Below are 27,380 nucleotides of genomic sequence, written 5' to 3'. Positions count from 1 at the left end.
GTTTTACTATGCCAACGTGCTTTACGTGAGGTGTTCATTTTGGTTTCGACTCATTCTACTTTCATTCACTTGCCAAATAAGAAACTATTATATTATCTTCAAAAGGTAATAAAATAGACACTGCTGCAAGAGCAGATAAGGGTCAAATTAATAATCATTTCTGATACATATTATTATTTAAAGTGCCCACCTCGAAGAAATGAAGTAATAAACTAATCTTAAGTGTTGTAAAAATGTTTAAAGACAGAACATTTTAGTGTAGACATTTATGGCAGGGCACAAACCTTCATGTAAATACATACTAAATTTATTAGCCTAAGTACTATATTTTTTCTGAAGGTACACAATTAAGCTTCATTTAATAAGAGTTAGCTGGCACAGTACAGTTAAAAAACAAATGCTCTTGTTCAATGTAATATTTTAAGTGGAATATTAGTATCACACTTGTTTTTCATCTCAGTTTAAAGTGTACACTTTTTTTTTAATCCTTTGTGCCATATTCAGTAGTAATTTTTTTCCTTTGTTACTAACATAACACAAGTTCATATTAGGTGTGTGACCCAAAAATGGCCACTCTGAATCAAAGCATTTAGTGTAGTAAATTGATAATCCCTCAACACAACTGCAGGACTGAAAACTACAGTCTTACTAGACCTTTTGTACACATGACTGGAAGACAAGCCTCTCATTATCCTGAAAAGAAACCCTACCCACTAACCTTCAGATACTTAAAACGACCTGGGACCAAGACACAAACCGTACAAGTGGTTACAAAGGAGGCAGATAAAGCACCACACTTCACCCTCCTCATTTCAGTCACAAACTAGGAAACTGTCCTCTATTAAAACATATCCTCAAGAATGGCTATTCTCACTGTTTCTTCCAGTCCTAAGAGTTACATTTTCATTTCTGACCTGACGACCTTTATTAAGGGCAGCTCATCTCCCTGTTTCAAAAACGAGGAATCACCTGGAGGTGCTTTCTATCTTGGTTTCCTCCTTCTTTTTTTTTTTTTTTAATCCTGTAGCCTCTGAATGAACCGATCATCATCCATATTCAGAAGAAAAGAACATTGTTCGCCAACAAAGGAAAAAGAATTCAAGTCATGTAAAGTCCTCTTTCGATACAAAAAGGTCAGGAGCTCTGGGGAGCAGTTCCATGGACTTTAATGAAGACTTCAGTGTCGGAAACAAAGGCCCGACTGCATTAGGCTGGAATCCAGTTGTATTTCTTTACTAGTAATAGCATACCCACCTCTTCTCTCTTTGAGTTTTGTTCTCAACAAGAAAAAAAGAAGGGAAAGAAAACCAGGTAATAAAGAAGAAGTCTTAAAGGGACAGCTCTGGTTAACCTTTTTTCAACCTGCTGAAGACAACCCAGGGAATGGAAACACCAACAACTAAAGTGGCCTATTTAAAAAATACCTAGCTTTTGCTTTGATTTTAAAAGTCTAATAAATATTTTAAAAGAATCTGTTTAATCACATAAAGATGATAGCTGTTGATCTGTGCCAACCCTTGGGGTACAATAATAAATATTGCATTTGCATGGAATCCCTCTTCAATTAAAAGCATTTTTTTATGCCCATAGGATAGGGACTCTAGGTATAGATCCACCCAAAAAAGTGTCGAAATCGGTTTTTCCAGATCCTCTCAGATAAGCAAGCTACTCCCTGAATATAATCTCACCTGGGGTTCTTTCTGGGGAACATATTTAATTTTTTTGGGCACAAAGGACAACTACATGTCAGCTAGCTGTTTTGTTTTTAAAAATTACTTAAGATGTGCTTTCTTTCTTTTTTTTTTTTGCTGTCCTTGGAATTCTGAACACAAATTAAGGTGTATATTTTTAAGAATATCTACCAAAAAAACTCAAAACATTGGTACACAAAGACAAATGCACCCCCATGATCATGGCAGCATTATTCACAGTGGCCACAACATGGAAACAACCAAAGTGTCCCTCGATAGAGGGTTGGATAGAGAAGATGTGGTACATACATACGGTGGAATACTACTCAGCCATAGGAAATGATGACCTATTGCCATTTATGACAATATGGATGGACCTTGAGACCATTAAAAAGTAAATCACCTGGCCATTTGGCTCAGTGGTAGAGCGTCGGCCTGGCGTGCAGGAGTCCTGGGTTCGATCCCGGCCAGGGCACACAGGATAAGCGACCATCTGCTTCTCCACCCCTCCCCCTCTCCTTCCTCTCTGTCTCTCTCTTCCCCTCCCACAGCCAAGGCTCCATTGGAGCAAAGTTGGCCTGGGCGCTGAGGATGGCTCTGTGGCCTCTGCCTCAGGTGCTAGAATGGCTCTGGTTGCAACAGAGCAACGCCCCAGATGGGTAGAGCATCACCCCCTGGGGGGCATGCCGGGTGGATCCCGGTCGGGTGCATGCAGGAGTCTGTCTGACTGCCTCCCCGTTTCCAGCTTCAGAAAAATACAAAAAAAAAGAATAAGTAAATCAGAAAAAGCTAAGAACTATATGATTTCACACACAGCTGGGATATAAAAATGAGACTCACTGACATAGATAACAATGAAGTAGTTACCAGGGAGAAAGGAGTGGAGCAGTGGAGGGTGGATGGCGGAGTGGAAGGGAGAGAGGGACAAATATACAGCGATGGAAATGATTTAATTTTGGGTGATGGGCACACAATACAATCAACAGTTTATCAGACGTCCCCAAACTATGGCCCGTGGGCAGCATGTAGCCCCGAGGCCATTTATCCGCCCCCCCCCCCCCCCCCGCCACACTTCTGGAAGGGGCACCTCTTTCACTGATGGTCAGTGAGAGGAGCACTGTATGTGGCAGTCCTCCAACGGTCTGGGGGACAGTGAACTGGCCCCCTGTGTAAAAAGTTCGGGGACCCCTGGATTAAATGCTATAGAAATATTTACCTGAAACCAATGTACTCTTATTGATCAATGTCACCCTGTTAAATTTAATTTCCTAAACAAACAAACAAACAAACAAACAGTTATTTGATTCTCAAAGTTCCCTCCAGCACTAGCCTGACTGTGCATGTCACCACGCCCTTGCTTCTGTTTCTATGTGGGTCTCTGTTGCTATCCCATCTCTCCCAGTTCTGACTTCCTTCTGGTAGGGTCAAGAATGAGAGGGATGAGCCTAGAAGAGGGAGACCACCACAGAAATTCACTGCTGCCCCCAGAATGACAGCAAGCAGGGAGCCAGAGAAGGTGATGTGGTCCTGGCTCACCCAATCTGTCAACCAGGAAATAGCACGGGTTTTCCGTTTGCAGAGTCTGCCCTAAACTTTTTTAGGTTCCCCAAACCAGGGTGTGGGGACACCAGCAACAATGTTTCCTATTCATTTGGGGAAAAAGGAATGCAAGTTTTCTGCGATATAGACAAGTAAACAAGTAACTAGGCCAATAGACTTCACCTCTGCAGCCAGCCAGCCATTGCGGAGAGAAAGGCCTCTGACTTCGGCAAGGTAAGGTCCCGAGTATCTTCTGACCCTTACTAGCCCATGACAAACTAGTGGGTGAACCCATTTCTAAATTGATTTTCTTTTAGTGGTGGTGTGACTTGAGTTTTTCAGCAAAAGTAAACAGTTTTTTAAAACTACTAAGCTGTCCAAATGAAGAACAGAGCACGAGGAGAAACAGCTTTCAATTTTGCTCTATCTTTATCCATTTTTGTGATGGTTTGGGGGAATTCTTTTTGAGTGAGGTGGTAGGAAAAAATGGGTCAGGTGTCTGATGAGAACATCGTGGGGTTCAATAAGCATCTGTTGAAAAATATAAAGAGACAGATTGGGAGTTGACAGTCCTGATTTCTGATCCTACTGCTTATTAGCTGTTTGCGTCAGAGTAAATTATTAACCTCCTCAAACCTCAGTTCCGTACTGGAAAGGGAAGAACTTTGCAGGAACGCTGTGAGAATCTGGAACATAAAGGCAGCTCCCAGTGAGGTGCTAACGTGTACCTGGGCCCAACCAAACGGGACAGTGACGGCACTGTATTTCAAATTGCATATGAAACCGATGGATTATGAAATCAACTTTGTGCCGCATGATCATCATTTTGTCTTTTATGTAAATAACCATGGAATGAATATAATAGAAAATAGAGTGCGGAGCACAGAGTAATATCGTTTTGTGAAATTTTTGTTTCTCTGTGTGTGTGTGTCCGTGCGCGCGCATATATGCACAAAATTATAGGAAGCAGTTCTGTGGACTGCGGTCAAGAGTGTGTTCAAGTCCCGAGTGGAGCGGTTAGCCATGCAGGTGCAGAAGTTGGTAATTTCTTAAAATTAACTTTGAATCCTGGCTCTGCTACTTACTTGGTAAATAGGTTACGGTCACTGTGCCTCACTCAGTTTTTCAATCTTTCAGATAAGAAAGAAAGCTAAAATATGTTCAAAATTCCTCAAACGTTCGGACTTATTATGAATACTTCTGTAACTTTTCAGAACTGCAACAAGCACTACAGCAATGAAAAGGAGAGACAGTCCATCCTTAAGGAGAGGCAGGACAGAGCTGGGAGTGTGGGGAGGGCTGAGGAAAAATATCAGGAGGTCTTGGGGGGACTGCAATGTACTAGTGGGGTACAGAGCAGTGATCAGGAAAACACCATGGGGAGTGGGGAGCCAGAAACTGAAGATAAAAAAGCAAGCTATACTCTCTCCTGATGTCCTTGTGGAACAAACGGTGGAGAGATTTTTCCTTACCCTAGAACTTCTTTTTCTTCTTCATTTTTTTTTTTTTTTGCTTCACTCTTTAAATTTAAATAAACAATTTTGTTTATTTTCTACATAATCAATGTAAAGAAAAATCACCAAGGACTCCAAAAACATAAGTAGAAATGGAAGAGCCACGTCCATCCAGAATGTGTTAGTATTTTTACTTTCACAGCAATAATACTAGAAAGGCCAGTGCCCCGCTCCTGAATCATCAGTTACTATTTACTGAGTATTCCTAAGAACCAGGCACGGGGCCACAAACATTTTCTCATCCAGTTATATCTTCACAACAAATCTGTAAGGCAGTAATTACTAGACCTGGTTTCAGGACAAGGAAACTGAAGCTTGGAGGCTGTGCAAATTCATCAAGGTCACACACCGCTAAGAGGCATGGTGCTGACATTCGGTGTCCGCGCTTAAAGACTGTACCCCTGACTGCCTCCTGAACGATTTTCTGGGACCCTTTAGACACTGCACCGTCTCTCCCGACTCTCTTCCTTAATCAACAAACACTGTGCTTTGGAGACAAAGGCGTATAAAGTGAAAAGACTAAAGGTTCTGTGTTTACAATGGTGGATGATCATTATCTACATGGCTACAAAGCTCAGCACTGTTTTGTAAGCAAGCACAGCTCTCTGGAGAATGTATATAGAGCATGCTCTAAAGTAGGGTGGAAACTGATGGAACAGAACCAAAACCTGGTGATGTCAAGGTATATTTAGTCTTTGCTCAGATGTGCTTCCAAAACATTACTGGAAGAGCCAAGAATCATCTAACGTTATTTCTTTATTTATACAGTTCTTTTATGTACACAAGCATACAACCATTTCTTATTAAGAAACATCTAAAAGTAACACATGACACATTTTTACACCCTTTCATCCAGGGATGTGGAAGTACTCTATAGACATGCCCTTTATTTCTGCTAAGTAAATCTCTTTGGTCCATTTCAGAAATGGGTACAACCAAAATATAAAACTTGAGAATTTAAACTCATGTTTTATACTGTAATCACTAAGTCATGATTCTGATAGCCAAAGGAACTCTTTTTTTTTTTTTCTAGTGAGAGGAAGGGAGGCAGAGACAGACTCCCACATGCGCCCCGACCAGGATCCACCTGGCAAGGCCACTAGGGGGTGATGCCCTGCCCATCTGGGGCCCTTTCTCCATTGCAACCAGAGCCGTTTTTCAGCGCCTGAGGTAGAGGCCATGGAGCCATCCTCAGCACTTGGGGCCAACTCATTCTAATTGGACCTTGGCTGAATGTGGGGAGAAGAGAGGGGGAGAGAGGGAGGGAAAGAGTGAGGGGGAGGGAGGGAGGGAGGGAGGGAGGGAGAGAGAGAGAGAGAGAGAGAGGAGAGAGAGAAGTGAGAGAGGGAGGGGTAGAGGAGCAGATGGTCGCTTCTCCAGTGTGCCCTGACTGGGGATTGAACCGCGACAGTGACAGGCCAGGCCAATGCTCTATCACTGAGCCAACTGGCCAGGGCAGGACTCTTTCAATACAAGGATTTTATATGCTCAGAATTTCTCCATTTTCCCTGAAAGGAGTATCTTTAAAACAATTTTTTAAAAATTCTGATAAAATACACATAAATTTCACTACCTTACCACTTTTAAGTGTAGGGTTCAGAGGGATTAAATACATTCAACATTACTGTACATCAGGGGTCCCCAAACTAACGCCCGAGGGCCGCATGCGGCCCCCTGAGGCCATTTATCCGGCCCCCGCCGCACTTCTGGAAGGGGCACCTCTTTTATTGGTGGTCAGTGAGAGGAGCATAGTTCCCATTGAAATATTGGTTAGTTTGTTGATTTAAATTTACTTGTTCTTCATTTTAAATATTGTATTTGTTCCCGTTTTGTTTTTTTACTTTAAAATAAGATATGTGCAGTGTGCATAGGAATTTGTTCATAGTTTTTTTTTATAGTCCAGCCCTCCAATGGTCTGAGGGACAGTGAACTGGCCCCCTGTGTAAAAAGTTTGGGGACCCCTGCTGTACAGTCACCACCATAATCCAGTCACAGGGCTCCTTTCATCAGGAAACTGAAACTATATTCATTAACCAACTCCCCATTCTCTACCTCATAAATGCCCCTGGAAACCATCATTTACTTCCTGTCTCTGTGCTAGGTACCTCATATACGTGGAATTATACAGTGTTATATTTTGGTGACTGTCTTATCTCATTTATCATAATGTCCTCAAGGCTCATCCATATTATGTGTCCAAATTTCCTTCCTTTTTTAAGGCTGAATTATATGTCACTGTATGAACAAGCAATTTTGTTTGTCCATTCATCCACCAATGAACACACGGGGCGGGTGCTTCTACATTTTTGCTATTGAGAATACAATTTGGTGTACAGATATATCTACAAGACCCTGCTTTTAATTCTTTTCGGTTTAAACCCAGAAGAATTAAGTCTATTTATAATTCTTTTAGGGACTTCTACCTTGCTTTCCACAGTGGCTGTACCATTTTACTTCCCACAAGCCATCCACAAGGGTTGCAATTTCTCTACATAATTTCCAACACTTGTTATTTTCTTTTTAATACTAGTTAACCTAATGGGTGTGCGTTGGCATCTGACTGTGGTTCTGAAAAGGATATCTAGATTTCAAAGTTATTTCCAGTAATTCTAATTATTTTAGAGGTCAGTGGTAGGTAGCAATAGCTGTAGTTGGTCATAAGACACAAGGCCACACCCTCCTCTTTGGGTGCTGTGTTCTATATGCTTCTTTATAAACATGCATTTAAGAGCTCTTTATATTCACATAGCACATTTGTGAGGTCTTTTGTCTCATCTTTTCTCTGTGTTTCTCATCTCAAGAAGATGTGTGTTTTTCCTCAGCTTCCTTTGCTGGACAGATGATTATAGAGTGTAAAACAAAACAAAAACCCCTAAATTAAAAAAAAAAAAAGATCAGCATGTCTGGAATTCACCATGTGTAAGTGTCAAAGCTGGGGGCAGGACTGAAGACGTGAGGCCCTTATGTTGCCCTTGGCTGTACAGTTGAAGGAGAGTAATTGCTCAATAAATATTTCCTGAATTTTTGCTAAGCGGATGAACCACAGGAATGACAGGAGCTCTTTTTTGTGCATATCACCCAACCTCTAGAACAACTTCTGAAAACCACACTTCTAAGAAGCAGAATAAAATGAAACAGAATCAGCGCCCTGGAAGAGATGGTCAATTCGGCCCTCTATCGTCACAGCATGTGAAGCACCCCACTACACACTTACCTACTTAGTCCTCATGGTGGCTCTAGGGCAGGGGTCCCCAAACTATGGCCCACAGGCCACATGCGGCCCCCTGAAGCCATTTATCCGGTCCCCACCGCACTTCCGGAAGGGGCACCTCTTTCATTGGTGGTCAGTGAGAGGAGCATAGTTCCCATTGAAATACTGGTAAGTTTGTTGATTTAAATTTACTTGTTCTTTATTTTAAATATTGTATTTGTTCCCGTTTTGATTTTTTACTTTAAAATAAGATATGTGCAGTGTGCATAGGGATGTGTTCAAAGTTTTTTTATAGTCCGGCCCTCCAATGGTCTGAGGGACAGTGAACTGGCCCCCTGTGTAAAAAGTTTGGGGACCCCTGCTCTAGGGGCTGGTATTACTAGCTGCCTTGTGTGGGAGAGAAGACTGAGGTGCAGAGAGATGGAATTCCTTGTCTTGTGTTTTTCCTCGCTATTCTATACTGTCTCCCTGGTCTATGCCATGTATTAATGGCTAGAGTTCTTCTATGCGTCCTTTTTTTTTTTTTTTTCTTTTAAGTGAGAGACAAAGAGAAAGACAGAGAGGGACAGACAGGAACAAACAGACAGGAAGGAGAAGAGATGATAAGCATCAATACTATGTTGCAGCACCTTAGTTGCTCATTGATTGCTTTTTCATATGGGGGGCTCCAGCCGAGCCAGTGACCTCTTGCTCAAACCAGCGACCTTTGGGCTCAAGCCAGCAACCACGGAGTCATGTCCATGATCCTACACTCAAGCTGGTGAGCCTGCACTCAAGCTGGATAAGCCCGTCAACCTCGGGGGTTTTGAACCTCAGTCCTCTGAGTCCCAGGCCGATGTTCTATCCATTGTGCCACCACCTGGTCAAGCTAGACTTCTAAAAGCACCAAGGCACTCTAAGATTCTCAAAGCCCCACGGCTGCACAGAAAAGCCTCCATGGAGATAAGCATCTTTGAAAAGGTAGCTCTATTTCCTACAGCAAAATTCCATCGTTAAGTCACTTAAAATCCATGTTTTCCTGTAGAAATCTCTCAAGTACTAAACAAACCATTTATCATTTTGTTCTCAGAATTATGTGGTTATCAGTGGATAAAAACTGAGTACTTGGAGAAGTTTGAGTCCAGAAATCTATCTGGGTAAGTTATTGAATCTGCTTCTCTCCCCCTCCCACTCACACACTCACACACACACATAAAACAAAAAAACCCTGGCATCTGATGATAATATCTGTTGAAAATATCAGCTATTAAAAATATGCTCTACTGGGGGGAAGGGATCACTCTTTTAAATTCATTTTTAAAAAGCAATAAAATTAAAAGCAATTAAACTGAGGTGCCCTTATAAAAAGAACATGTGAGAATGCTCTGACTTGCATACCTGAGGTATGATCGACATTTTCTTCCTTAAATCGTGAAGTCCAATTTCAGTTGTCAAGATCTTATCAATCCAAATTTTACCTTCAGGTTCTGACAATCTAAAAAGGGCTGAGATGAGGGAACTTTTTCCAGCTCCTGTTCTTCCCACAATGCCAACCTGAAAAGAGATCCAGGAGAGATTAAGAAAAAACAATACATTACAGAACTAGAAGAAACCTTGGTAGCTGAAGATGAATTATGGGAGTTCCTCACTGAATGTAGTCTGAGTTCCTCAGTGTTGACACTTGATACTTGGGGCCCGATACTCTTTGTTGTGTGTGTAGAGGGGCTGTCCTGCACACTGCAGGATGTTTGCCAGTATCCTGGGGTTCTATCTATCAGATGCCAGGCACCCCCCCCCAAACTGGGGCTAATGTCCCTTCGGGCGGCAAATTGCACCTGGTTGAAATTCACTCTGTCTAAAGAGAAGTTAAAAATAAGAGAATCAATCTCCTTGCAGTGAAAAGCTAGTAGTCTTCTATATGGTCGATGAGAAATCAACTTTTAAATTTTGAACCTTGAGAATTTCTTGGGTAATTCTACTGAGATGTCAATAAGTCAAGTCAGAGTGTTATACAGGCCCTGGCCAGTTTGCTCAGCAGATAGAGCACTGGCCCAGCGTATGCACATCTCAGGTTCAATTCCCTGTCAGGACAAACAGGAGAGGCAACCATCTGCTTCTTCCCACCCTGCCCCCTATTCCCTTCTCACAACCAGTGGCTCAACTGGGTGGAGTGTTGGCCCCAAGTGCTGAGGATAGCTCAGTTGGTCTGAGCATTGGCCTCAGGCACTAAAAATAGCTCAGATTCAAGCATTAGCCCAGATGGAGTTGCCAGGTGGATCCCGGTAGGGGCACATGTGGGAGTTTGTCTCACTATTTCCCCTCCTCTCACTTAATAAAAAAATTATACATAAACAAGTATTCATTTCCCCAGATTTCTAGCTTTTAAGAGGAATTTGTGTTTGGTAAAGAAACTAAATCATTTCTGGACATTAAATATCCGGTTAGGTTCTGTCTTGAAAGGAAACATCTTAAAATTTTAAAGTATAGGTCTCAATGTCTTAAAAAATAGTAGCGAGTAGCCAAAATACACATAATGAAATCAACAACAACAACGTAAATAATATATGCTATTTATGATGCCTTTCATCTGAGCAGTTCAAAGGGCATTTTACAAACCAATTAATAGTTATAAATTGTCCCTTGGGAAAGAAATGTGTGAAGCGTCAATCTAGTTATTAAAACTGAAGCAGAGAGAAGTACACTGACAATAACATCAAAGAATCAAAATAATGCATGCAAAATGCTGGTCAGGAATAAAACAGTATTATAAAAACTGGCTGTTAGCTGTTTTTAAATCTGTAATCAGAAACTGCCCTCCTCCTCTAGTGAACCAGTGAACTGACCAACTAAAGATTCTCTGGTGGGAGCTTCCCAAGAGATGACATCTCTATTTAAGAATCTGGAATCAATGGGTGGAATAAGACATGCTTTTAAGCATTTGTAAATTACTTCAGTAGATTTTTTTTTTTTTTAATATATATTTTTTTTACTTTATTTATTTATTTTTAGAGAGGAGAGAGACAGAGAGGGAGAGAGAGGAGAGAGAGAAGGGGGGAGGAGCTGGAAGCATCAACTCCCATAGGTGCCTTGACCAGGCAAGCCCAGGGTTTTGAACCGGTGACCTCAGCATTTCCAGGTCGACGCTTTATCCACTGCGCCACCACAGGTCAGGCCTACTTCAGTAGATTTTAAAACCTCATAGCTTTAAACAAAGAAGAACTAAACCTTTCAGAGCACCAATAATATGGTGGGAACTATATATTTTTTCTCATCTGAATACTTCCAAAGATTTAAAGCTTAATTGTAAAATCAATAATGGAGTTTCAAAAAAGGGTTTGTCTTTTTTTAGAAGCAAGTGAGGCAGCGAGCAAATGAAGGACACGTACAAGTGCAAATTTCCTCTGCTCACACACATGTTCCACTGTCCTGTCAGACTTAACAAAACACACATTCAAAGATGAAACTAAGAATTTCAAGACAGCATGAGAAGGGCTTTTAACCAGAACACAGGACCTTTCAGAGAGCTGGACACTTTGAATGGCACTTTGTGCACACCTGAGAAGTTAGCCCTGCCTTTAATTCTTAAATGGTGGTATCAGGATTTGAACCCAAAACCCTGGTTCCAACATTTAGGTCCTGAATCACTATAAGGACACTATCTCTTTTGACTATGTTGCTTTTCTTACTGTATTACATTTCCTTTTTCATCTTCACCACCAATTCCATGTCAAAATAACTGGCAGTAATCACATGACTAGGTAGGTGATAGGGACGACCAGGCTACTTGGCATTCCTTTCATCGGACCCAGCAAGCTCCCTTCCTCCCTCCTTGGTGACCCTTCTAAACTATTTGCAGACCTCTTCCGTAGATTTGAGTCTTCTCATTCCCAGTAAACCATAATTTTTCTGTTGACAAACCGTTTGTTTGTTTTTTAATTTATCAAGTGAGAGACAGGAGGCGGAGAAACAGACTCCCGCATGCGCCAGGACCGGGATCCACCCAGCAACCCCTGTCTGGGGCTGATGTTTTGCCCATCTGGGCCTGCTGCTCCGTTGCTTGGCAACTGAGCTATTTTAGTGTCTGAGGTAAGGCCATGGAGCCATCCTCAGCACCCAGGGCCAACTTGCTCATTCAAGCCATGCCTGTAGGAGGGGAAGAGAAAGAGAGAAAAAGAGAGAGAGAGAGAGAGAGAGAGAGAGAGAGAGAGAGAGAGAGAGAAAGAGAAGGCGGGTGGAGAAGCAGATGGTTGCTTCTCCTGTGTGCCCTGACCAGGAATCAAACGTGGGACTTCTACACACTAGGCCGACACTCTCCCACTGAGCCAACCAGCCAGGACTGATACATCATTTTCTTAATTACGTATTTTGTCCAAATGCTATGTCAGAATTTACTCAGCCATTTACCTATTGCTGAAATGCAAGCTCTTCTTCATTTTCCTCTAACACTACAATGTTGCAAGGATTAGCATGCATCCCTTACTCATATATAATGACTGTGCTCCAATTTTACTGAAGAAAATAGAATATGTCAGGTATGAAATCCCTCCTTCCCAAATTTATATATATCCTCATTGAAGTATGCACTTCCTGTCCGTGCTTCGGTTCCCTGAGAAGCCCACTCTGAGAAGGTACTAACATTCAGGAAGTTCATTAGGAAGTGCTCTCAGGACCAACACTTATGTGGGGAGATGAGTCAGCTTTTTTCTCTCAAAACACAAATTTCTCTTTATAGCAATTAAATGTAAGAAAAATGGCTTTAGCTAATTTTATTGCCTTTGCAGCCATTTTTACCATACAGTCAAGTCCTCTTTTATATTTTAAGAGTGAGCTATTTTCTGCTTATAGGTGGGTCCTAGTGCATATAAGCATGGCCCAGGCACGTTTCTGTTGAATTTCGGCTGTTCTCCTATGTAAATCAACATACAGAAAGACACAGACAAGAAGCAGGCCTCTGAGAACGTGTGGATGTGCCTGTGCTACAAGCTCTATGGAAACCGGCCCGTTCGTTCAAACCGGAACATTGGTGGACGTTTGGTGAGTGGCCGAGATGCGGCAAGGGGCACAGAGGGCTGCTCACGACCGCTGCACTGTGAGCTCCAGATGCAAGGGAGGATAAGAACAAGGCAGCTCAGAGAACCTGCCTCTATTTCTCTCTGCTCTCCAGTCATCAAAGCTGAGCCTGAGTCTTTCACAGGTCACCAAGGGGTTTTACCAACTGTCTGCGGAGAAAGTCACCAATGTCATCCAGTTTATATTCATAACACCAGAGAGATGCTTCGAGATAGTCTTATTTTAGCTCCTTTGCAACTGCCCCTTTATGTTTTCCCAACCAGGCTGAGGTGGGTCTCTGATGACCACACCAATGTGTTAGACATTTGCACTCGGATCTCTCCTCATACATCAACTTCAACATGACCAATACCCAGTACCCCACTCACAACAGCCACCTCTCCTGACTGCCTCACTTTAATCTCATCACTTCTTTTCCAGGCTCATGGGAGCAAAACGTTCACCTCAGTTCTAGCTTTTCCCAGTGCCAGCATGCCCCTGAAGATTCTACTTCTGCAATGTTTCATGACCCCAACATCCTCATTATAATGCCCAGTCATCACCTGTGTGCAAGGCTGCACTACCTTTTAAAAAAACAAAACAAACTATTTTCTTAATCATGATCCTTGCAAGTAAATTTGAAAGTAAATGAATACTAGCAGTAACCTCAACGTTCTGGTTAAAACTATTCTTAAGATGTTGATGCGTTTTCTTTCTGGACTTTTGGGTGTGTTCTTAAAGATATTAGCTCATATATTTAAACAAAATGGAATTAATATGAATATATTATTATAATCTGATCTTCTTTAATATTCCATAAGACTTACTTTAATAGCTACATAATATTATAGAATGTGATCGTTTATCAAATCCCCTATTTGTAGATATTTTGCTATTATAAATAACACTGTGTTAAGTATCCTTGAAGGTAAAGCTTTGCAAATAACCTTAGTTTCTTTTTTTTTTTTTTCATTTTTCTGAAGCTGGAAACAGGGAGAGACAGTCAGACAGACTCCCGCATGCGCCCGACCGGGATCCACCCGGCACGCCCACCAGGGGCGACGCTCTGCCCACCAGGGGGCTATGCTCTGCCCATCCTGGGCGTCGCCATGTTGCGACCAGAGCCACTCTAGCGCCTGAGGCAGAGGCCACAGAGCCATCCCCAGCGCCCGGGCCATCTTTGCTCCAATGGAGCCTCGGCTGCGGGAGGGGAGGAGAGAGACAGAGAGGAAAGCGCGGCGGAGGGGTGGAGAAGCAAATGGGCGCTTCTCCTGTGTGCCCTGGCCGGAATCGAACCCGGGTCCTCCGCACGCTAGGCCGACGCTCTACCGCTGAGCCAACCGGCCAGGGCAGCCTTAATTAGTTTCTTAAGATAAATTCTTAGCTGTGGAATTGCTAAGAAACAGGTATGAGCATTTTCAAAGGAGGCTTCTCAGTGCTGCCAATCTGCCCTCCAGAAATAATCAATTTCTTCTCCTGCCTGGTTTCCCTTCACATTCATAAGCCTGGGTGTCACAACTTTGTTTTAATCGACATCAGTTTCATTCCAAAAAGTGGAATCACTTTCTGCATTACACCTTGCTAGGAGTACACAATGGAGAGTGGGCTCCCTGCTTCTCACTTCTTCCCACTGTGGACCATGAGCACTTACTTCTCAGGCTAAACTGCCCAAGGACCCCTGTGCTTACCTGGGCACCAGGGTCTTTTCTACAAAACTGTCCCAACTAATCTCTCCATCCATAATCTCCACAAACCAGTTTCTCTGGGATTACTAGGTCGGTCGTTGTGAGGATTAGAAATGCAAACGGGTGTTGTACACCTGGTAGTTCCTTTCCCTGAAGGCTCTGCACGTGTCTAGTTCTCGTGCACTGAGTCAAGGCATTGTGCTTTTGCTTGTGCTGGTCGCATCACTTGGAACGCCCTTCTCATGCATTTTTGCCCCTACTGAAATCCTAACTACATATCACAGATTCTGTCTCCAACACCTATTTCTTGGAACTGTCCCACCTGCCCCCGCAGATGTTACATCATCTTCTTCTAAACTTCCATAAAAGTTGTGGCCTCCTTCTACCTTATGTAGTAGCCATTTTTAAACTACCTACTTCTATTGGCCTGTATGTGTTAACAGCAGGATGTGTACTAGACTCACCTTCATCTCTGGTCTGTGCTACCTGTGGCGTTCTGCACAAACAAGACATTTAGTAGAGTTGAGCGATTTACCTCAGGCTGGAGAAACTTACGGAAAATTGCCACCATATTGTTTATGTATCCAATAAGCTGAACAGAGAAGACAGTCGTGGTAGATGGATCCCATAACCATAAAATACGAATGCAAATAGCGAACCCCTCATTTTCGTGGGGCAGGCAACCATGTGTGCAGCCAGTGTCAGAGGTTATGCTCATCCCATACCTGTGGTAACGACAGCTGTCTCTGTCCACACGTTCACTCTGTGCTAGCAGATACTTTACATGTCTTATCTTGTTAAAGTTGTACACAGCCCAAGAGATTAGGGCTCATTCTTCCATTTTGCAAGGGAGAAGATGGAGGCTTAGTAGGATTAATTAACCTGCCTGAAACAATAGAGCGTAGAAGTGGCAGGACTCAGACCTGAGTGTGTGCCTCTTGTCCACTCTGCTCACGCACGGCCTCCATACCAGCTGGACGGGCTGGCACCTTATCATGTCCGTCTGTCCAGCTGAGACACAGAGAGAGTAGGGACAGGTGCACTGTGGCTAAAGGAACTGGCTTCACATACAAATCCTACTGACAGACAGTTAAAGCAGGATGTGGACGCCGGTGAGTATAATGTGGTGCACAGGTCAAGAGAGCAGACAGACTGAGGACAGAGGGCAGCCACGGTTAGGCGGGCTAGTTGTTAACAGGGAGGACTGGCAGCCCCCTGAAGCTGGGAGAGAAAAGTACAGCTATGTGGTGCACACGGTACCTGGGACAGAGTACCGTGTGCACCGCACAGTGCCCTGCTAGGGGCAGTGAGACTCTTTTGAAAGGGCCTCAAATACTATTGCTACACCTGGCTGTCTTTGCGTCCGGGCCCACGCGGGGCCGGGCAAACAGTGAAATACCTTTAGTCTCTGCAGGAGGCTGCTGTGGGAAAAGCTACACAGTAGGAGACATCTGCCTGGGATGAAAACAGACTAGACTGAAAAGATGCATATAAAATAAATGCATAAACAGAGTCAGACAGAATTAGATGATAATGTAAATCCGCAATTTGTAGAATACAAAAGTAAATAAATCTGTAGGGTGCTTAAGTGACATAGATCTTTCTAGAGGTTCATGCTCAGTCAAAAGGGGCTGGGGTATTTCACGAGCTCAATTCCAAACTGTCCAAGAACATTTCTCGGAAATCATGGGCTAGTCATCATCAAAAACTGTCTTAGGGCAAGATAACTTTATGGGGAAGTGGGGTCTTTTTCAAATGCGATTCTGAGTCTAGAGCTCTTGGTCCACTTGCGACTGTGCACTTCTAAGAAGCCCCAGGTGACGGGTGCTGGGCCTGGCACGACAGCCTGAACAGGAAGGAATTAGCAAGGGCAATCTGGGAGTGAGGGGAGGCGTTTCTGAGAAAGTATTATGTAAAAAAGGAGAAAGTATAGGAAACTAATATTTTTGCACATTATAGCAAGGTCTAGTACATATCTGTAAAATGTATTATCCAAGTAATAGCTTTGAGAAAGGGGGAAAAAAGTAATAAACCAAAATCAATCTACCTCTAAAGCTGGAAAATGCTTTAAAATGGCCCAGTACTCTCTAAAATGATCAAATCAAGCACAAAATCATCTAAGTGAAAAATGCAGCCAGTGTTAGGATCTAACCAGGAAGCCTAGGGTGCTATTTACCTCATTTTGGTTCTTTATTTTATTTGCTGTGTCTTCTGTGAATTAGAATCGCTTAGTACCTATTAGATTTCCTTGTTTACTACATTTTCCAGGAATCTGGACAGCCAAGGCAATAAATGAAAGGGAATAAAGCACCTTTTCCGCTGTCCTGACACATCCCCGTGTCCCCTGCAACAGCCTCTCTCAATCTAATGCCAGACAAAGTGTCCCAGAATAACGGCGCTGGGACAGGTGTGGAGGGGTGACGCCTGGCATCTACACGGGCAGAGTGAAATAATTTCAAGACTGTGCTGGCTGGACACAACCTCTAAATTCACAAATAGAGCTGAAGGTGATGCTGTGAGTGGACCAAGATACAAATGAAAAAAAACGCCAAGTTATTGGAGTTACTATAATTCAGTCTCCAAATTCAGTTTTCCCTCAAACTTTTTAGAATCTCAGATAATCCTCTAACTTGGAGGCTTTTAGATCAGAGACTATAAATCTGTTATGTTCTAAGTTGTAGGACTGACTTTCTTAGACAATTCACATTGTACGGTTCCGAGGGAAATTTAAGATGTGTGCAAATTAACAGAATGACATCTGGCACGTTAAACCCTACGGACACACTGTCTGCCATGAGCAAGCCTCCCTTATACTGCTCTTAGGGACGGGGTTTTGTCGAGAGCTGTAGTTAATGTTTACCTGACACAGCAGTCTTCGCCTGCTTCCCGGCCTACAACAGAACTGGAAATAACAAGGAGCCAGCTTGTGCCACGTGACTCACTAAAGCTGCTCCTGAGTATCATTTGGGCATTAAGTTGAACATTTGTTCTTTCATGTCACAAGGGTATCATTCATCAAATTATGGCTATAGTCCACTAAATGAGTCTGTGGTGGAAAGAGAACTTAAAAGAGCAGTTCTTAAGGTGTTTAATGCATCGAGGTAATGGGTTGTTTACAGGAGTTGTTTAGAGTGTCTGTTTTGTTACTGGTCCCCTCACGCCTGCGTATTACTCACTCCCCCAGCCAGCACTCCCTCAGCACCCACTGTGTGCCCGCAGAATGCCATTTTCTGAAGAACCAAGATGAAAATGAGATGCTCCCTGAAATCAAGTAGCCTCAGCGCAGCCCTGGCTGGTTCGAGTGTCATCCCCAAAACACCAAGGTTGCGGTTTCAATCCCGGTCAGAGCATATATGGGAAGCGACCAATGAACAGACAACTCAGTGGAACTACAAATGAATGCTTTCTTTCTCTCTCTCTCTCTTTCTAACTCTCTCTCCCTCCCTTTCTCTGTCTCTCTAAAATCAAGCAATAAAATTTTTTTTAAAAAAGAGGCCTCAGTGTGCTGCATGATCAGACCAAAATTTATAATGCATGGCTTAAGTGCTATCTTTCATTTTTTAACTGTAGTTAAAATACGCAGAACGTAAAGTTTGCCGACTCAACCATTTTTAAGTGTGCAGTTCAGTAGTGTTAAGTACATTCACACTGTTGTGCAACCAAGCTCCAGAACACTTTTTGCCTTGTAACACAACTCGGTACTCATTAAACAGTAACTCCTCGTCCACCCCTCCCCCCAGCTCCTGGCAACCACCTTTCTACGTTCTGTCTCTATGACCTGACTACTCTACTAACCTCCTGTAAGTAGAATCACATAGCATTTGTCCTTTGTGCCTGACTTATTTCATTTAGCATAATTTCCTCAAGGTTCATCCATGTGTCAAAACTTCCTTCATTTTTAAGGCTGAATAATATTCAATTGCATAAATATATCCTATTTTGTTTACCCATGAATCCCTTGATGGACATATCAGTAGCTTCCGAAGTTTGGCTACTGCGATGAAGCCCTCTGTGAACAGGGGTGCACTACAAATGCACTCTTAAAAGAATCTGTAAGATGCTCTGGCAGAAGTAAGGGTCTCGAAGAAGCAGATGCATCAGTTAACTCTGGAAACAAGGACGCTCTCATTAGCCAGATGAGGAAAAGGAGGTCTCTGAGGTGGAGGAGCCAGGAGGACCGGATGCTCTGGGAAAACCTACATGCTGCTGAGTGCAGCGGCTGTGCGCACATTAGGAACTGAAGCTGGAGGACTGGATGGGAAAAGAGCTTTCATCTTCGTCTGACCTGGTTTAACCACTTTTTATATTTTTTTTTAAGTGAAGGAGAGAGAGAGAGAGAGAGAGAGAGAGAGAGAGAGAGAGAGAAATAGACAGACATGAAGGGAGAGAGATGAGAAGCATCAGCTCATAGTTGTGGCACCGTGGTTGTTCACTGATTGCTTTCTCATATATGACTTGACCAGGTGGCTCCAGGTGGCTCCAGCTGAGCCAGGAACCCTGGATTCAAGCCAGTGACCTCGAGCTTCAAGCCAAGTGATCATGCTCAAGCTGGCAACCCTGAGCTCAAGCTGGATGAGCTCGCGCTTAAGCCAGTGATCTCGGGATTTCGAACCTGGGTCCTCAGTGTCCCAGGTCGATGCTGTATCCACTCTGCCACTGCCTGGTCCGGCTGGTTGAACTACTTTTTAAAAAGTCTGTCTTGGTTCTAGCTGAGGGCTCCAAGTCCCATTCCTAGTAGACTTAGACACTGGCAGGATGAGGTCACAGAGCTCATTGGTCCCCCACAAATATCATCCCCTGCCACCTGGGTTTGCTTTCTTCAACTTTGTGTAAGTTTCTGGGCCCTTTACAGCCGCCAGCGGGGAGCTCTGGTTCCTGAGTCCTGAATGGGCCATGGATTTCAGACTCTGGTGGCAGAAACGGCCACACAGCCCCTGCTGGAGTGGACTGGGAGCCTTGCTATGGTTCCTGCAGTGGCTCGCCTAGGCCAGGAGCCAGTGGGCCCCACAAGGATCAGATCTGTGTCTCAGAAAGCAGCAGCCTGCTGGTGGGAGGGAGGGGAATGAGCACAGTATGGGTTAGAGGAGGGAAAGTCTATGAAATGGGCATGGGAGAGAGGAGAGATCCAAGTAAAGGCCACCTTGGGGAGGAAGGAAGAGAAGGATTTGACAGAAATACAAAGAAGAATCGATAGGGACTAGATACTGGGGACTTAGTGACAAGTGGCCAGGGCTGACTTCGAAGACTTAGGCATGAATAATCAGATGTAGGATTGAGTATTCTGGGTCAGGTTAAGTCCCAACCCTGGGACCCAAGGCTCATCAACCACCATGAGGCAGCTCACGCCATGAGGACAGAAATGTTGGTAATCACATAGATTTACCTATAATCACCAATCTAATCTGCATCCACAGAAGAACAAATAGCCTCCTTGACTTATTCACAAGGAAGCCAGCAAGCAGGTATAGCCGCTAAACCTTTACTTGCAATTTTAAAGAGGCAAGGTGGCTTAAACAAACCTTTTCTCTTGACTTAATGAGTGCTGTCAGGTGTTTCAATACCAGAGGCCCGTCTAAACTGTATGTGAAGTTAACGTTGTCAAAGACAATCACTCCCTCGTGGGGCCAGGATGGCGGCGGGCGTTTCTCGTATTCCCAGGGTGCTTCCTTCTCAAGGTCTGTATATTCCGACACCCTTTCTACCGAAATCATCTGGAAGACATGCGACATCACACGGGTTAGGAACAGAGGGTCTTGCTTCTGGAAGTTTAGAGACTGTAAATGAACCGTTCTGTTTCCATACTTAATTGGTTAAGGATATCTCAGGTCTTAACATCCCCAAAGGAGAGAAGCAGGAGTTCTGAGAGGACTTTAATGGTTTACAAACTTGTTCGTCGTCTTTTGACACTTTCTCTTATGGCTATGCCCCTCAACATTATACTAAAAATAAAGAACTAGACAAAGGAATTCTACCCACTTTCCACACTTGAATAAAAAACAAGAGAATTTTGTCAAGAAAAAAGAATATTTTTTTCTTGGATAAAGCATCAACCTAGAACGCTGAGGTCACTGGTTTGAAACCCTGGGCTTGCCTGGTCAAGGCATATATTGAAATTCATGCTTCCTGCTCCCCTGCCTTCTCTCTTTCTCTTCTCTAAAATGATTTTTTTTTAAAAGAACACTTATACCCACCAATCCGTATTTGCTACAAAGGGCCATCTGTTATAGATGAATTAAATGGGATGATCGTCAAAGCGTCATTTTAATAGTCGCTTTTTACTTTATTAGAAGAGCAAAATGATTATTTTTTCTTTTAGGAGAAAATGTAAATATTCATAAGAAGAGATGACTTACATATTGACTAAGCCCTCCTCAACAACCACAACTCAACACCTTCAAGTAGCACATTCCTGGAAGGAGCCTATCTCACCAGAAAGAAGGGACACCAGCAAATTCAGGTGTTCAACACATACATGTAAGAATCAATGCTAAAACAGGGGTGGGAGGAGGAGATACCTATCAATTAAACAAACAACCTTAAATAAACAAATTAAACAAAATGCTGAATTTTTCTTTTACCAGGAATGAGGAACTACCCATTAAGAAACAAAAGTAAACAGGCCTCTTAAGAAATTAGCGTATATCCACTCCAGGATTTCAGAGCCTCCCTCCTACAGAGACATTTATTACATTTGAAGACAGCTTGTGATGAATATAAAACCTGCTGACATGGCATACATAAGACAGAAAAAGATGTATATATTTTATTTTACATTAACTTTAAACAGATGGAAGGAGGATCTAAAAAAACTCTATTAGCTACGATGTAAAAATAACAGTTTTAATATTTTACATAAGAAGTGCTTTAATGCTATTTAATGGCAAGGAGACTTGAAAAGGCTAAGAATGTTAGGATAAACATTACCATATTCTCAACTTCAGCACTTTGCCTGATGCACCACTGGAACATCCCCATGAGGGAGAGGGCGTAGGACAGTGCCAGGCCGACCTGCCCAGCGTCCAGAGCTGGAGGGGGAACAGGAAGGGGAAGAGTCAGCTCCACTCTTAACCTGGACTCTGTCTCCTCTGCCACTTTCCCAAGGAGACTCCTCTAAAATATACAAACACTTTGCATATAATAACAATAATTTTTACACTTTTATTATGTGTTGATTGAGACCATGATACAAGAAACTGCACCAAGAATTCACAAGAAGAGTATTGAATGAGTTTATCAATCCCAACAGGATCAACATACACTTGGCAGTATGACATAGGCGAGGGAGTCATTCTTGACACTTTCCTCGTTATGGTTTCAAGGACCATTATGTAATTGCACTTACTAGGTCCAATGCAACCGCAATTAGAAATGTCTAAAACCAAAGCAATGGGTATTAAGAGCCAGTGCTTTTAAATCTAAAATACTACTCTCACTGTTCCATCATTAAATACTGTGACTTGGTGTTGTAATATGGAATAGTTAGGGTTGGTGAATTCAAGCCATGCATGCCAACACCTGCTCATCTGGTACCCATGTGGCAGTGAGGATAATGTTTTTTCTTGCTGAGAATCCTTCTCTGCCCATTGCACCAGGCACCTATGACCAAGAGCTCTGAGTAGTCCTGAAGCTAAAACCTAAGACTCTCAGCTAGACAGAATGCTCATAGTAAACTTGGTTCTATCCTCACAATTACTAAGATGTTCAGAGGATTATTACCTGCTCCAAGAAAGATAAAAGGAACTCATCCAGACCCAAATGATCCTCTGTGTGGGCCACACTGTGGACTCACCCAGACTGACACACTGAAAACGCTGTAACACAAATTCACTAGGCCAAACAGTATATGATACAAAACTAGGTGGCAAGAGTGTAACTTAATACTTGTAAATGCAGCCAACACTACAATAATACCACAAATACTTATTTGCATCTGTACTTGCTTTTTGCCAGAATCAGGGACCCAAAGGCAACAATGATGACAAAGATGGCACACATGGCATCCAGACGCAGGGCGAACCACCGGGACGTGGTCAGAAACAAGAACCACGCTTCTGGAAAAAGCAGAAAGATCACGCTCACCACCTGGAACGAGGGGAACCCTTTGCTCCCTTGAGCTACAGAAAACTTTTACACAAAGTAGGACAGCAAAGCTTCACATGCAAGAAACCTGAAGACTCCGGAAAGCTAAGTGTGAGGATACACCGGGGAAGCAGTACAGAAGCTTCACGGGGAGCATGCACTGGACAAATAAACACAGAGACATGAGATCGTGCTACAGGACAGGGGAAATGGCCTGGCGGGTGCGTTTCCTGCAGAGCTGGGCAGCGTGTGAAGCTCAGCCTCTCACAGGGCTGACGGTTTCAGTCCTCCGAAAGCACAGAGCGCGGCACCTTGCCGCGCACTGCAGGGTCCTGCGCAGTGTGCGCTCCACAGGAGCCTGCATCTAAGTGACCACCTCACTGAAGGGATCTGCATGGGGCTCCCAAAGTGCCATTTTGTCTTCAGAATATGACAAAGATTGGAAAGGTGAGCCAGGATTGTACAGGTATAGAGGAATTTCTGAAATTTCTACATAGAAAAAAGCCTCGCTGATACAGAATAATACACATCAATTGGGTGACAAATCTGATCATTAGGAAACTGATTTCCTCAGTCACTTCTGCCACCCTGCAGGCTCTGAAAAAGAGTTGGCAAACTATGGCCTGTGGGCCAAGAACGACCAACCACCTATTTTGGTAAATAAAGCTTTATTGGAACACAGACACAGTCATTTGCTGAGGGTGTATCTGTGCTCACATTTATGCTACAACAGCAAAGGAGAGTAGTTGCAACAGAGCTGATATGGACCTGAAATATTTACCATCTGGCTCTTTAAAAAAATAAGTTTTGCTGCCTGACCTGTGGTGGCGCAGTGGATAAAGCCTCGACCTGGAAATGCTGAGGTCGCCAGTTCGAAACCCTGGGCTTGCCTGGTCAAGGCACATATGGGAGTTGATGCTTCCAGCTCCTCCCCCCTTCTCTCTCTCTCTCTCTCTCTCTCTGTCTCTCTCTCTTCTCTAAAAATGAATAAATAAAAAAATAAAATAAAATAAAAAATAAAAAAAAATAAGTTTTGCTGCCTCCTGCCCCAAAGGGACAGAAAGTCACAGGGCCTGGTAATGGAAGGACGACACAATCCAGTCAGGGGGAGGACGGAGCGGTGGGTGAGGTTGGAAAGGGGGGAGCCCAGAGGGGGTTCTGAGGAGTGATGCCAAGGGGCAGGGCAGGGCAGGGCAGGGGAGGAAGATGTGCAGGGACAGGCTGTGGGGCCGGCCTGAGCGGCGGCAGAGAGAAGCACTAGCCAACGAGGCCTCCTGAGAGACAGGTCAACCTCAGAGAGCAGCGCATCCCACCCTTTGAGCCGTTCCCAGAAGCTTACAGACCTGAATGCAGATCCTGGTGAGCATCAAACAGCTCCTGAAACCTCTCTTCGGTTCTGTATGCTCGGATGGTCCAGAGTCCCTGGAGGGAGGATGACAGGTGGGAAAACACCGGGCTCCGCACTGGGGAAGCAGAGAAGAGCAAACGACAGAGTCAGTGAGACCCATGCAAGGAAACCAACCCCGCCTGGGCTTTGTGGTCACAGGTCCCCACGAACAGCACCAGGGCTTCACGGCGGCTTCTGGGAAGAAGGGACGGCACCCAGTGGTGGGATTCAAGTAATTTAACAACTGTCTCTCTGCCCTAATGACAGTTTTAGGTATAAAGAAATGATAAACTAAAAGGTAGATAATTATTTCATGTAGTTAATATTTAAGAATAAAAGAGGTACACAAAACTAGATTCTGTTCTAAGAAAGAATTTTAAAACATTAATGAAAAAATATTAAATAATACCTTAAAAAACAATAAAACTGTTATTTAAGATACTTCCAATGACAGCGTGTCACCCCCTGGATGTTTGGCACTTTCTCTCTTTACGTTATATGTTTGTTTACTGAAGTAACGAACACGAGGGAGTTAAAACGTAGCATTTCATCAAAGGTATAATGAGTTTTATGAAATGAATACATAAATGTTACAAGCATAGTTCTGTCAATTGTTTTTCACCTATAGATGGAATGAACTTTACTACAGGTGCTTAGAATATGCTGTTGTGCAGATGAACGTTAAAAAAGAGTAAGAAATGTAAATTTGTGATTTCCACATTGGACGGCTGTCCAGGCGCCCACCTTAGAGGGAACCTTGATTACAAGTGCCATTTTAACAACTGGTTCGTGAACTCAACAAAAAATTAGGTATCGGTTCTGCCGAACCGGTGCGAACAGGCTGAATCCCACCACTGACTACACCGCTTCTGGAGAGGACCCTCTGTGTCGACTCTCTGACTTCTGGTTACAACATGCTTCCGTTTAATGACCTGGAAATAAAAGCTTCTCTTTGAACCTATCTTTGACTAGATTCAGATTCAGATAACTTCTTTCCTTGCTAACTCATTCATCAAGGTCCTCCTCAAACCTGGCTTCCCTCCCTATTCTTCACTGACATCTCTCTAGGCAGGAATTACTGTTCACTAATTTTTGAGTCAGTTGTGTTTTTAAATTTAATTCTCTGTTTGAATAGTCACCACACTGAGTTATGATTAGCTATCTCTGTGTCTGTCACTACCTTAGATTATTAACTTCTTAAGAGCTGGAATAAAGTCAATATATCTCCAAAACTTGAACAGTGCCTGGCACAGGCTAGGGGCATGATAAGGATGGGCACCTCTCTGCATCCTGTAAGGTGGCTGGTGCCTGCTGGTGCACCAAGTGTCTCAGTATGGGTCAGTGCACACCTGGCTATTACACACACCCGCGACACTGGCACAGCCAGGCTGCCTTTGAGTAGTCTTCATTTCAGCTAAAGGAGCCAGCTGGGGCCTGTTTGTATAACTGCCCTGGTGGGCACCTGTCCTGGCATTTGGAGGTCACTATGGCATGTGACATTGATGTCACCCTTTCAGAATCTGACTGTGACTCTAAGTGGCCATCTGAGTCACTGTTTTGAGTAACTTCCCGTTGGGTTGGGAGCCTGCTGTCATGGGACGCACCCTTCACTTCCTGGCCATCTTCTCTGAGAATGCGCAGGGTAGCATCTCCAGGGTCTGGCCCCTGCGTGTTGGGGATCAGGTGGGCTGTGTGCTGCCGGGCAGACTGTGAGCCTGTGACCCTTTTCTGGAGTGGCTGATAATTTGTATTTTATCAACAGGAAGTACTCACTTTGTTACTGTGCATCTCCTAGAGAAGACCTGTTGGTTAAACCTGAGTGTTTGGTGGGTGGGGAAGGTAAGATAATTTATCTTATAGGAGGTGGCAGGAATTTTATAAAATGACAGGGGAAAAGAATCAAGAAAAAAACTCAAACTTAATTTCAAGGTCTGATTCCTTAGCCTGACATCTGCGTGTGTATCTGTGTGTGAGGCCACTCAATACCGCCATGCACGTGGGCACTGCACACGTGTGCTAAGCTTAGATAGTACCTAGAGTTCTGCACGCAAGGAAGAAGCAGGTTCCGTAGGTGACACTGGTTCAGAGAAGGTGGGAAGCCCTAGGCTGTGGGCCATCTGACCATCTACTCAGCCTTGGGGCTCTTTCCTGACTGGGGACAACTGGAGGCCCTAGCCTATATTAGTGCTTAAAGGAAAATACTTTCTCCAAACCGAACACGAGCTACCATTTTCCCTTGTAGCTAATTCAGGCAAGTGGCCTTAAGTGATTCTGGGATGATTCTGGGATGATTCTGACCATGTAGTTGTCATGTTGGTGGTATTATCCCAGCATCCACACTGTTCTCTCTCTTCCTTATATTCTATAACTTATAACTTCTACTTATTTTAGCGACCTTTAACTTTGCAATATTAAGAGAGCAATATGAACACAGACTGAGCTCACGCTCCAAATCAGAAAGGCTGGAAGCTTGGCACAGGCCTTTTCGGCACTCCCCAGGGAGGTCCCAACCTGGCCCAGAACACAGTCAGTCTGGACGTCGGGTGCTCACAGGATGACTCAGGAGCATAACATAGCTCATTACTCTATCAAGAGGCTGCTAAGAGCTCAGCTTCAGATAGTGCAGAGAATTCACTAGAACCAGGCTCTTGTGTCCAGAGCAACTGTTATGACACAAACTATTCAAACATTATTGCTTCTTGGCCTTTTGGCTAAGCTCAGGTATATAGCATCTGTTCTTAACATTTTAAACTATTAAATAAATAGCTTATAGTAACTATTCTACCATAAACAATTCTTCTAAGAAGGAAAAAGATGTGCTGAAATTCTTCAGCTTGGACATCCTCTCAGTTGCTTCCCTTCTCAGAGGTCAAAGTCGCAGGTGATTATCCCACAGCGTCAACCTTATAAGTCAGGTGTCATCCAGCCTTGAATGGTAGGGCACCCAAGAAGCACACCACCTACTTTGCCTCATATACCCAAGAGCTAGAGTGGTGCAGCAAGAAACTGGACCTGTGGAAAGCTATCTTCTTTCTCCCACATCCATTTAGGGCTGAGCGAGATGCCAGGATGAATGAATTGGAGGGTTTGCAAGGAAAATTAACTGGTACAGAGGGAGAGGGGATCTCAAGCCTCCAGTATTATCTTGGCTAATATAATGCCCTTTTCCCTAGACTAAGCTGGCTCTCCTGAAGTAGACCTATGTAACACCCAGGGCATTAGTCACCAGTCACAGACAAATGTAAC

General features: G+C 43.6%; 1 protein-coding gene across 1 annotated transcript in view; it reads right to left on the bottom strand.

Annotated features, from left to right (window-relative positions):
- The window catches only part of ABCC4 (ATP binding cassette subfamily C member 4 (PEL blood group)), a 289,300-nt gene that overhangs the window by 29,480 nt on the left and 232,440 nt on the right, over nucleotides 1–27,380 (bottom strand). The window contains exons 22-26 of the mRNA XM_066234422.1: nucleotides 24,091–24,210; nucleotides 22,609–22,719; nucleotides 21,593–21,693; nucleotides 20,188–20,379; nucleotides 9,333–9,488 (exon numbers count right to left, since the gene is read on the bottom strand). Coding sequence (XP_066090519.1) covers nucleotides 9,333–9,488; nucleotides 20,188–20,379; nucleotides 21,593–21,693; nucleotides 22,609–22,719; nucleotides 24,091–24,210 — 680 coding nt within the window. The remainder of the gene's footprint in view (nucleotides 1–9,332; nucleotides 9,489–20,187; nucleotides 20,380–21,592; nucleotides 21,694–22,608; nucleotides 22,720–24,090; nucleotides 24,211–27,380) is intronic.

The sequence above is a fragment of the Saccopteryx bilineata genome, chromosome 6 (genome assembly GCF_036850765.1).
Source record: "Saccopteryx bilineata isolate mSacBil1 chromosome 6, mSacBil1_pri_phased_curated, whole genome shotgun sequence".
NCBI lineage: Eukaryota > Metazoa > Chordata > Mammalia > Chiroptera > Emballonuridae > Saccopteryx > Saccopteryx bilineata.
This window is presented reverse-complemented; position numbering and strand designations above follow the sequence as displayed.